Here is a 12,862-nt window from a genome sequence, read left to right on the forward strand (position 1 = left end):
ACCAGCCACTTAGAGTTAGTTGGATAGGAAATCCATCTGTATCACTATTTTTTTTTTTACGACATTGAGCAGATACTTTTACATCATCTAAATAGTCATCTACATAGTCTAAATCTCTTATAGATTTCTTTCGAATTGTGTTTATAGCATTTAAACTACATGTGAATTCAAAATTTGACTGCCCTTCACTGGAATTGGTTTTTTACACTTTTTAAATTTTTTCCTCTCATCACATATAGTTTAAAATTTTGACAGCCCCTTTCGCCTTCTATAATATTTGCTCTTGGAACTAGAACATGTTAGAGCTGGAAGGAATCTCAAGAGATCATTTGATTCAACACTTTGTAAAGTTGTAAAGTTGAGTAAACTAAGGCCTGGATATATTCCCAGACTGCCTAAATCAGCTGATTGATTAGAAGACAGAGCTGAGATTAGAAACAGGGTTAATCACTAAACAAAATAACTGTTCCCATTTGACTAAAAAACTTTCTGACTGTTTTAATTTAGGGATATTTATAATTTGAATATGTCTCAAATTAATAAATAGCATTTTCCTAAAAGGTCCATAATACAGTGATTAGCACCCATAATTTCTCAAAATTTCTCATGTTATAATTTGTGTATTATGCAAAAACCAATGTGAAAGTTTATCACAGTAAATTCTAATGTTTTACCTTAAATAAATTAAACTCATATGTTAGGATATGACTTTTAGAGCAATTTCACTTCTTATTTTTACTCCAATATTGACTTAAAGTTTTATATAATAACACCCAACACAAGTTCTATTTTAAAAGCAATAAGATTGTACTAGCTTTCTGACTTTGCCTAGTACAGCATACAATTAGTGAAATTGAGCTTTTTCAGATATTTGATATGTTACATTGTCCAAACAATATAATTCTGGTCAAAGGGTTCACTTTGTTGCTTGCATTACTTGAATATCTTACTTCAACTAATCAAATTATTTCTACAAGTTCCAATCTCCAACTTCACCCTGTGCCACACAGTCTGAACTCCAGAGTTTCTACAGTCATGGACCCCCAAAATGAAACTTCCACACACCTGTAATACAGTGTGTATTGGGGAGAAAGATGGATTGACATGTGAAAATTAAAGACTTACCTTATAGTAATCAAGTCACCTTCCCATAGTAGTAACTATTTAATACAATTTTCTATTCTTGGATTCTGCAAATTGCAAGAATTAGAGTTAAGGAGTTTTGTGGTAAATGAACCTACAGTATTTTGGAGTTATTTATTAGGAGCGAATTTACAAAAATAAGCACTGGAGGATGGAAGAAACTATGCTCTCTGATGTCAGGGTAGCTTAACAGTCTAATATAAACAACTAAATATTAACAGCTGCAAGGGAATGTGACTAAATTCCTTAAAATATGAATCTGATGGAGTAAACACATTTTCAACATGTTTGCTAACAGTGGTATGTTTTACTGTTTAAGCAGGGATTTTTAATTTAATTTCTACCATCCTTAAGTCTTAATCTCCAATAAAAAATACATAGATATAATTCTGTAGATGATATTCCAATGGAAAGTGAATTCATTCTCAGCATTAGGCATCACAGTAGTTTTTATTTATTTAGGATGTTTGAATTTTAGCAGTCTGAGTTAAGTATAAAGTGAATGAAGCAAACAAAAATTGTACTATTAGAACCTAGTTGTCAAGGATATTATGTCAATTAAAAAAAATATGGATTCTATACCATCAGTATGTCCCTCTTAATCCTATCTTATATTGCAATAAATTAGATGTTTTGTTAAAAGCAAATACGTCACATGCAATAGCCAAGTAAATACTACATAAGGCCATTCAGATCTGACAAATGATGGTATAACGGCATTTTGTTAATTCTGTAAAGATTCTATTGCTGAGAGCTTTCAAAATTACCTAATGTACAAAATTCTAGACTTAGTAGACAAAGAGTAACAACACATTGAATTTAAAGAAACAAAACTCAGGGTGGGATTCTGTCTTGTCTTGTTAAAAACCATGTATTGAATTGAATTTTTAGTAAAGCAAGCATTACATAATGCTTTAAAATTTTAAAATTCGGGGATAAAAGTTTACATCCAAAAAGATGAATGGAAAATTGTGCTTTCAGACTGTAGAATTAGTTTTCTTACAGGGTTAACCACGTCATCTTGCCATTGGATACTGGGAATTTCATCTATGCAAATGTATATATGTGCAGTCCATATCCAGGTCCTGCAAAAATCTAAAACTGTGTGCTTCACTTCATGTAGCAAAGGCACCTATGTTATTCTCCCTTCTGAGCAAAAATTATGATCCAGTTTTCCTGCTGAAGATGGTTCTTCCACTGTTCTGTCACTCACACTCGCCGAGTCGAGCAGCACAGAAAATCGAGGGGGAAGGTGGCCAGACTCCCTGCTTACCCCGGAAGAAGGAGGTGCTCTGTGGACCATTTGGAGAAGCTCTGGACTGATCACGAGGGAAACGGAGCAGAACTGTGAAGCAGACGGACGGGAACAAAAGGCTATTCTGGTGTGAGGAGAGATCAGTCACTTCAGCTCCACAAGCAGATGTTGCTGCTGGACTGACAAGTGGACCCGACCCCGGCTGGAGACAGGTACAGTTTGCCGTTGGGGCAGACACACAGTTCATACACTGTCTGCCGAGAGTGGGAGGAGCTGGGTGAAGAAGGGGAAAAGGAGCCCGTCGGTAGGTTTCCCAGCCGGATTGTATCCGCGTTCAAAAATATCTAGGGGGAAAGAAACCGCATTTTACTTTCTTTTAGCATCCTATATTCTTAAGAGCTTTACAACATGGTCTAATAAGACCACAGGACAAACAATTCTGCTGGTTTAGCTGCCAAGCTTTGTGGAACCAACAAATTGTATTCCTGCGGTACAACCCGCTACCCCAGCCTTTGACACAAGGTGCGTTCAGAGAGACGGTCCTCAGTCGGAAAAGCAAGATGGTACAATCTGCTTAGGGGGCCAACCCAGTTATTCAAACCCCCCAGAAAATGAATGATTTTGACTGTCTCTTAATTTCACTTAATCTTGCCAGTCTAAAGAATATACGGGGAAATAAGGATGGTTAAGGACATGCCATTAGTGAAGTGATGGACAATTAATTTAACAAATTTGACTCTCTGGTTTATTTTTTTTTTTAAATACTCATAAAGTCATGTTGACTCACAGTAGACACCAAGTAGATAATGTGCACAATAAACAACAGATAATTAAATATAATCAGATTTGAAGTCTCCATGAAAAAATATATTACCTGTACTTAACAACTATGCTGCTAAATCTTCTAACCTGCAAAATTACTTCAGTTATTTCAAATCTTGGACTCAACACTTTTGGGACCAGCGATCATATGGTTTTGACATGCATGGGGAACCATCCAAAGAAAGGAACATTAGATCATGGATTTGAATGAGCAAAGAAACTGGACTCTTTCTAGCTATGTCTTGATTCTATTGTTATGTAGCTAATTACTGCCTACAGGCATCTCTAAATTGACAGGAGAACCAGAGAATGCTCCATTTTCCACACTTTTGCCTTCATCCTGAGTCCTAATCATTTCTACTAGGACTCTTGCACTAGCCCCCTAATTGGCCTCCCAGGGGCCACTCTTGTCCTCTTACAGTCTATTATACAAGTGGCTGGAGTGAACTTCTAAGAAACACATATCAAATAATGTCATATCATGCTCACAATTCTCTAATGGCCTACACCACACTTAAAATTAATCTTGATTACTTTCCACGGTCCACAAGTCCTATAAGATCTGGCCTATCTCTCTAATATCATTTCCTTTAATTCTTCTTAACTGGAGCTCTCACATTTTCTCAAACATACCAAAACAATTTTGGCCTCAGGGCTTTTTAATTCCTTGTGTTCCTAGCCTGAAAAAAATTTCTCCAAATATTTACGAGTGAGGATAGATATTAATGTGGTGGTTAGAAAACAGGGGTGAGGGCTCCCCTGGGGGCTCAGTGGTAAAGAATCTGCCTGCTAACACAGGAGATGTGAGTTCGATCCCTGGGTTGGGAAGATCCCCTGGAGGAGGAAATGGCAACTCACTCTAGTATTCTTGCCTGGAGAATCCCATGGACAGAGGAGCCTGGTAGGCTACAGTCCATGGGGTTTCAAAAGAGTTAGTCACAACTTGGTGACTAAACAGAGAACAGGGATAGGAGGAGATTTCCCGTTTGCCTCTTTTTTTGTATATTTAAAATTGTTTTGAAATGTAGAAATCTATGGCACATTTAGAATAGGCCAGAAAAATAATTCCTATACCATAGATGTGTATATTTCAGATAAATTTTAAATGTGAGCATATTTGTTTAGGTCTCTACTAAAAGGTCATCTGCTAAAAGAGGACTTTCCTAACCTCCCTAAAAGTGACACAAATCAGTAATCTCTCCATACCAGCTTTACTTAGCTCTATAGTAACAATCCCTTTCTAACAGTAGATTAAGTGTGCATTCATTCATTCATTGTTTACTTCTCTTATTTGCAAGTAATATCTGTTAGGTCAGGGTCTGTCATTGGTTCAAGATTATAGAACAGTGAATAGAATCATGCCACTGCAAATTGCAGGATGCTTTTCCTGCTCCTTGTCCATGTCTCTCTTCTCTAGGCTACAATTCTTACCCTCCTCCAAAACCCATTTCACGTTTCATCCTCCATGGACCTTTCCCTAGTGCCCCAAGATGGAAAGACTTCTTATTTGGTTCTCATATGGCATTTTATTAATATCTTTTTCATTCATCGCTTGCTATTTTATAGTCATATGGATATATTACTTTCCCTAATAAACCATGACCTTCTTGCAGTCTGATTTTTTTTTAATAACTTCACAGTGTTTGACCTTGCACATATAACTTCCATATAATACAAATAGTTTTTTAATAAATGGATAAATCATGAAGTAAAAATGATTGCCTTTACCAACAGTATTCAAAGTTAAGAAAGCATAATTAAAGTTTTTGTGTGTAGGTAGCATAATTAAACGTTTTGTTTGTAGGTATCAAATGCTGACATTTTATTATCTCATAATTTTTTCCAGGTTAAGTGATCAGAAAGCAAAGAGAAAGAAAGGACTTCTATTTTTTTTTAAGAAGATTTTTTTTTCCCTGATGCAAAAGTTAAAAGTGTGCAAAACTAAGCAAAAGAAAATGACAACACATTTTTGGGGTATACATGCTGGGCCTCATTTCCTTAGTAACCATAGAAACAGGTGTTACTGTCAATTCCAGTGGCTTTCAAAGGCTTGCTGACACCAGGCCACATCACCGAGTTTTATAGTTTGAAACCGATTGTGTTTCCATTGGTGTAGCCTGACTGAATAAATGTGGAGAGTAGGCATTTTTACACAAGTAGGGCATTCAGGTAGCAGCTGCAGAAAGCAAGCCTAGCTGTGGTGGCCTCATCAGGGGAGTTAGCCTTGAACCTTGTGTGTGGCCTGCTTCAGTTTAGCTCCAGCAGTACCCTCCAGTTCTCAGGCTTCCAAGGTGGTGCTAGTGGTAAAGAACCTGCCTGCCAGCGCAGGAGATGTAAGAGATGCAGGTGCGATCTCTGGGTTGGGAAGATACCCTGGAGGAGGGCATGGCAACCTACTCCAGTGTTCTTGCCTGGAGAATCCCATGGAGAGAGGAGCCTAGAGGGCTATAGTTCATAGGGGTGCACAGAGTCAGACATGACTGAAACAACTTAGCACATGTGCACTAGACAATATTTAGCTATATGAGAATACTTAACTCCATAAACTTCGGAGATCCACACTGTAGCCTCACCCACATAGGGGAAGTAGATTTCATTAATAGATAAATTAAAATGAATAGGATATTTGAAAAGAGAAAAAAGAGCGTTAATTACTGGTCAGCTAAAAGTGTGTTTGTGTTTTTTTCCATAACATCTTACAGAAAAACCTGAATGAACTTTTTAGCCGACCGGAAAGACTGAAGGCAGGAGGAGAAGGGGACAACAGAGGATGAGATGGTTGGATAGCATGACCGACTCGATGGACGTGAGTTTGAGCAAGCTCCAGGAGTTGGCGATGGACAGGGAGGCCTGGCCTGCTACAGTCCATGGGGTCGCAAAGAGTCGGACACGAGTGAGCAACTCAACTTAACTAATTATAAGGGAATGGATGATAACTAGACCTTTGGTAGTGAATATTTTGTAGTGTATGAAGTGAAGTGAAAGTTGCTCAGTTGTGTCCAATGCTTTGTGACCCCCTTGGAATTCCCCAAGCCAGAATACTGGAGTGGGTAGCCTTGTAGTGTATACTGATGTCAAATTATGATGGTGTACACCTGAAATGTATACAATGTTATATACAACTTTTACCTCAATAATAATATAAAATTACAAAAGAAAAAGAACAAGGGAAAAAGAGAGAAAAAGAAGAAAATGCTTGTAAACAGTCTAATTCTAGTGAATTCTTAACATAAAATCCTGAATTTTGAGTTAGCCTTACAGATATAACATCCTTCCACAAAAGGATGGGTGATTGAATAAACAATGGATTTCCACATAAAAAAGAGAAAAAGAAAAGAAAGGAGAGGGAAAATAATGTTTTCTATATTTGAGACAGAAAAGCAAGTTATGAAGTAAAACGGAGTGTTGTATATTCTTTTTGAACCTTCCATCTTCTCCAGGCTTCTGCAACTTGGACGGACTCGCTCATAACTCTGTCTGTTCTGCTTAAGGCAGTTACTGTGACACTGCTCACTTCCCAACTTCTAAAACTGATATTTTTATTCCATATTGCCCTATAAACTATATATTCCATTCACTCTGAAACTCTTCCAGGCACTCAGACTAACATCCCTGAGCTTTTCAGTCAAGGCTCACTGTCTTCTCTTAATAGGAATGCATTTATTCCATTCTTACCTGTTGAAATCAGACCTATTGCTGTAGCAGAATATTTCATTAGTTTGCAAAGTAAAAATTGATTTCTGCTTCCTCTGTCATCTTGTAACATATAAGTTCTTAAGTTACTGCATTGCATATGTTATTATGACACTTTCAGTATTTTACCTACAATTGTCATTCATGGTGTTTTCAGAGCTGAATTTGAAATTCCTTGCAATACTATGTCTGAGATGGTTGAAACTTTTGCAGTGTACAACTGTGTGTGCAATTTTCTTCTTACTTATTTGGGCTACCTCAATACAATTTTTGTTCTGATCTTAGTGAATTTAAGTACTATTAAGGGTAGGGACTTCATATTTTTCTATATTGTTAATTGGTTGATCTGCTTTTCTGTGACATAGTCAGTGAAGCAAAGAGAAAGATTTTACATAACTTCATACCTCTTAGAAAACTTACATGCTATTTTATTCTAATAGAAAGTGATGTGCTTTTCTGTATCTTTATTTTATTAATATAAAAAATGGCCACAGCTAAAAACCTTTGGCTATAATTTATGTATAGCTTAATACTCAATTCACAATTAAATCTTAATTTGTAATTAAATTCAAGGATTCTGCTGATACTTTGAATATGAGAACATAAGTAAAGTGGTGCATAAATAGGAGTGAAATGGAGATTAATAACCATCAATACTTATTATGGGATGATTCATTATGAATAATTTGAATGAAATTATTAACATGACAAGAACAATGCTTTAAAAAAGATGATAGATATTTAAGAAAGATTTCTCTCTTGCTGTGGTAGATAAAGTATTGTAGTCTGCAATTGTAGTGGAAAGAAATCCTGAAAGGTAATATGGATACATATTTTCAATATTATAAACATATTTCTAGATTATTTAATCTATAATATACACTAAGATACTAATGATCCTGGAAATAAATTTGTTTATAAAAAAGAAGCCAAGAAGTTGTGGTACATATATATAGTGGAATATTACTCAGCCATAAAAAGGAACAAATTTGAATCAGTTCTAGTGAGATGGATGAACCTAGAGCCTGTTATACAGAGTGAAATCAGAAAGAGAAAAACAAATATCACATGTTAACACATATATATGGAATCTAGAAAAATGATACTGTTCAACCTATTTGCAGGGCAGGAATAGAGACTAAAGCATAGAGAAGAGACTTACAGACATAGCAGGGAAATGAGAGGGTGGGACAAATTGAGAGAACAGCATTAAAATATATACATTATGATATGTAAAATAGATAGTTAATGGGAAGTTGCTGTATAATACAGGGAGCTCAACCTGGTGCTCCGTGACAACCTAGAGGGGTGGGATTGGGTGGGAAGTGGGAGGGAGGTTCGAGAGGAAGGGAGCTTATGTACACCTATGTCTGATTCATGCTGATGTATGGCAGAAACCAACACAACATTGTAAAGTGATTATCCTCTAATTAAAAATAAATAAATTTTAAAAAAGGAAGCCAAATGTGTAATTCAAATTTATCTCGAATCAACAACAGATACTGGCATAAAGGTAAGAAAGGAAGTTCTCCTTTGATTCTGTTAGTGTCCGCCCCCCTCTTTATGTGTAAGAAGGTCCGAAACGCTCTAGAGCATCTCTCTGAAATCACCCTTCCATGCTTTTCCTTCTCAGCTTGACCTTTATAAACTCATTAAAAAAAAAAAAAAAAGCACGTGAAGAAATAAACTATTAAGGGAAGTAACTGGTAGAAATAGCATCACAACAGATTTAGGCCTACAAGGAGTTTGGGAATTATGACAAAAATATACAGAATCGATATGTATTATGTATCAGGTTTTGAGACAATTAAGGTAGAATTAAAAGCAAATGAGAGTAACTACCAAGATGTCCAAGCAGATTTGAACAACAACAACAAAAACAAGAGATGAGAATCTTAGAAATGAATGACAAAATTATTTAAGCTTGATGGAGGGATTGAAAGAGAGATTAGATCCTGAGTAGGAACTGGGGCATGTAGATCTGAATAAACACGCAGAGTGAGGCACAGGGTAATAAAGAAATAGAAATGATGAAAATGAGGCTAAGGGATGTGGAAGGTTGAGAGAATGAAAAGATATATATTCAGAGCTTCTGAAAAATGCCTAGAGAGCTAGAGAAAAAGGGGATAGGGAATATCTGAAGACATAATGCTGAGGAATTTCCAAAATGGACAAAAACGTGATTCTGCAGACATGATGGTCACAATGTATACAGCAAGTAAAGTAGACGAAATAAATACGTACCTATCACATTCCAGTAAAAAGAGTGGAAGGCTGGAGACAAAGGGTTCTTTAAATCAGGCAGTGAGAGAGAAAGCAAGGTTCTTTAAAGGAATGAGGACAACCGACTTTAAACAGACGCTTGGGTGAAATAAAGTGACACGAAAGAAAACCATCATGTATCTCCTTATCTGGGAAATAGCTGTGTGAAATAGCAAAATAAACTTGTGACTTTTGTTTCTCTTTTAGAAAAATATAGGTACTCTTTCTACTGAAACAAACACATGAACTTACAAAGGACTTTGTGGAAAAACTTTTTGAAGACCAACACAGAACAAAGACAGCAAAGATCGCCTTCATTCGGGATATTATCTTGGTGTTCGTTCTGTTCATCTGTTGATTTTGAAATTGCAGGAACTTAGATGCCCAACTTACAATCAACTTATGAATGAATATTTTTCAGTAGGAAAAAAAAAACCTTTGACTTATGAAAATAATATTTGGTTTACCCAGTCTCATATTCAAGAAGTATTCATATTTTCAAAATTTGAGCCCTCTTATGATCTTATGAAGTAGTTCCTTATGCTTCCCCTGGAACCATATGCTTGTAATATGATAAGAAGCACATGCAACCCCTGCCCCCGGATTAAAGGGCCAGTGTCAGCTCCTCAGAACTCACCTCCCCCTCTGTGGACTGCAAATGCAGCTCCTTCCTGCAGGTGGCCTTGAAGTCTCCAGCTGCAGCACTCACCTGGACCCCCCGAGGAGCTTCCATTATCAAGGACCTGGTTGGTGATTCCAGCCTAAAAAGAAATTAACAAGAACAAAATACTGAAAACCTTAATATTGAAAAGATAATGCTAGTCAACTAAAACAAACAGGTAGGCATAAATACCAATGTTTGCCATTTCAAAAAAAAAAAAATCTAAAATGGGTTTTACAAAGACTTTTTATTGTATTCTCTATTTTTTGGCTCTTTATGAAATTCTTCAATTGTTAGCATCGATTCTTTAGTCTCATTTGTGTAACAATAGAGTAACAGTTTCCTGTGTTGTTTCCCTTCACAATGACCATGAAAAGTAGGTTGTGATAAGTTTACCAGTTTAAATCTTTTATACATTTTCAGTATTCATGATGGAGTTTTAAGAAGTAAATTTGTTCTTTACTATTTCGAACTTCCAAGTGTACCCAGTCAAAATTCTGTAAACTAAAAAATTCTCAAAGGGCTCTTTACAGTTCTAGAAATTAATTAAAATGAAGATAAGATATTTCCTACATCAACTGACCTCTATTAGCCCAAGATAATGTCCTCAGAATGAATGACATTAGTCTGAGAAAGAAAAATTAAATGAGGGGTGAGACACAAGTGTTTTAGATAGGCTGCAAAAAGGATAGTTGGAAGGCATTCAAAATTATCTTCAAATATAAACCTAGAGAAAGAGCTGCTGCTGCTGCTAAGTCGCTTCAGTCGTGTCCGACTCTGTGCGACCCCATAGACGGCAGCCCACCAGGCTCCCCCGTCCCTGAGATTCTCCAGGCAAGAACACTGGAGTGGGTTGCCATTTCCTTCTCCAATGCATGAAAGTGAAAAGTGAAAGTGAAGTCGCTCAGTTGTGTCTGACTCCTAGCAACCCCATAGACCGCAGCCTACCAGGCTCTGCCATCCTTGGGCAAACGGAGGTAAAATACAGAAGCAAGAAAATAGTCATAAAAAGCACTCGGTGTAATAAGAGATCTTATCCTGGAGTGGGTCATTTTGGATAATAGCTCTGCTCTGGGGCTGTGATTGCCTGCGTTCTGTTGACCATGGGACTTCAGAACAAAAGTTCCTTCAGGCTCAAGTTCACCATCATCCAGAGTAACTGGTCTCCTTGGAGGCTACACACTCGGAACAGATGTGCAGAGAGAACCTCATGGAATAGTTAGAGCACTGAAGATCAGCTTGCTCTCTCTCAGTAAAGTTGAACTTAAAGACTTGAAAGTGATATTGAAGGACTAGAACCAGCATTTAGAAGTGATTTTGATGCTTTAAACATTTTTTCACTCACCAGAGAAACTTTGAAACTTTGATTTCTGGGTCTTTGGGATATCTTCACAAAATCCCTGGAGGGGGCAGGTTTTGATTATATGAAAGTATTAGTCACTCAGTCATGTCCGACCCTTGGCAACCCCATGGACTATAGCCCACCAGGCTCCTCTATCCATGGGATTTCCCAGGCAAGGACAGTGGAGTGGGTTGCCATTTCCTTCTCCAGGGGATCTTCCTGACCCCGGATCAAACCATCAAACCTGGGTCTCCTGCACTGCAGGCAGATTCTTTACAGTGTGAACCACCAGGAAAGCCCTTGATTATATATATATATATATATATATATATATATATATAAGAATGTCTGTTTGGTTTTTCTTTAAACACAGATCACATGTTTTCATAGAATATTTGCAAACTTCAAAAAGAATTACTCATAAGTTTTTTGATTCATAGTCCTTATACTTTGTACATAGTATCTAAATTTCAAAATCTGAATCTTTAAATATAAATTTATGTGATGTCCTCTGATACACCTCCAAATATACTCCATCTTAAATGGTGTATCTGAGACCATTACTATTTCTATTTGGTAATTACCTATAACATTAAGTGTAATTATGTACGTTTGGACATGATTGAACCACTCAAACAGAAGTCAGGAAAGAATTTAAGTAACATGGATTAATGTTCTGAAACAGATTATAAGTCTGACAACTAAGGAAACACAACTCGATGAACTTGGGGTTATTTTGTCAAATAACTGATACGGTTTAGTTTACAAGGATAAGGGAGTGGGATACTTATATTTGACAGTAAAATATCTCTATTAAGTGTGAACATTTTTTGTACCATATTGCTACTAGCACATTAAAATATATTAAGTCCTTCTGGGCTTTTGAGTTTTTCCATTCTCATCCTTACTAATTCAGTTCAGTTCAGTCACTCAGTTGTGCCAGACTTCCCTGCAGCATGCCAGGCTTCCCTGTCCATCACCAACTTCCAGAGCTTGCTCAGTCTCATGTCCATCGAGTTGGTGATGCCATTCAACCATCTCATCCTCTGTCATCCCCTTCTCCTCCCGCCTTCAATCTTTCCTAGCATCAGGGTCTTTTCCAATGAGTCATTTCTTTGCATCAGGTGGCCAAAGTATCGGAGTTTCAGCTTCAGCATCAGTCCTTCCGATGAATATTCAGGACTGATTTCCTTTAGGATTGACTGGTTGGATCTCCTTGCAGTCCAAGGGACTCTCAAGAGTCTTCTCCAACACCACAGTTCAAAAGCATCAATTCTTTGGTGATCAGCTTTCTTTAATTTCTAATTATTTAATTAGAATTTCTAATTTTTTATTAATTAATTTAATTAGAATTTCAGATTATTTAATTAAAAAAATGTTTATTGTCTTCATCTTCATTTTAGACCTTAGGAACTCATTGCCAGTGTTGCCTCAGTGCATTTTGCTAGCCCTGAGATAGGGGAACCCTATTCAAAGACACAAAGACTCAGACAGGACTTAGTGATTCAGCAAAAATAACAATTCAAAGAAGCAGTAAAGACAGAGAGCTGGCCAGACCTGGGTTCAGGAAAGTGAGCCAGCAGCAATAAACTTCAATTTTATCTTCTCTAAATATGCCTGCTTTCTTATAGGATTGTAAGAAATTTTTTAAATTGATTCAGGGAAATAAGAATATAGTGGGGTA

General features: G+C 36.8%; 1 protein-coding gene across 2 annotated transcripts in view; it reads right to left on the bottom strand.

Moving 5' to 3' along the window:
* Positions 1 to 1,998: 1,998 nt before the first annotated feature.
* Positions 1,999 to 12,862, bottom strand: part of SGCZ (sarcoglycan zeta) — a 668,752-nt gene continuing 657,888 nt past the window's right edge. For both annotated transcript variants that reach the window (XM_081517996.1, XM_081517995.1), the window contains 2 exons: positions 9,813 to 9,936; positions 1,999 to 2,742 (listed from right to left, as the gene is read on the bottom strand). In XM_081517996.1, coding sequence (XP_081374122.1) covers positions 2,548 to 2,742; positions 9,813 to 9,936 — 319 coding nt within the window. In that variant the 3' untranslated portion in view covers positions 1,999 to 2,547. The remainder of the gene's footprint in view (positions 2,743 to 9,812; positions 9,937 to 12,862) is intronic.

Source organism: Giraffa tippelskirchi, chromosome 8 (assembly GCF_054371585.1).
Source record: "Giraffa tippelskirchi isolate mGirTip1 chromosome 8, T2T-mGirTip1v1.2.pri, whole genome shotgun sequence".
Taxonomy (NCBI): domain Eukaryota; kingdom Metazoa; phylum Chordata; class Mammalia; order Artiodactyla; family Giraffidae; genus Giraffa; species Giraffa tippelskirchi.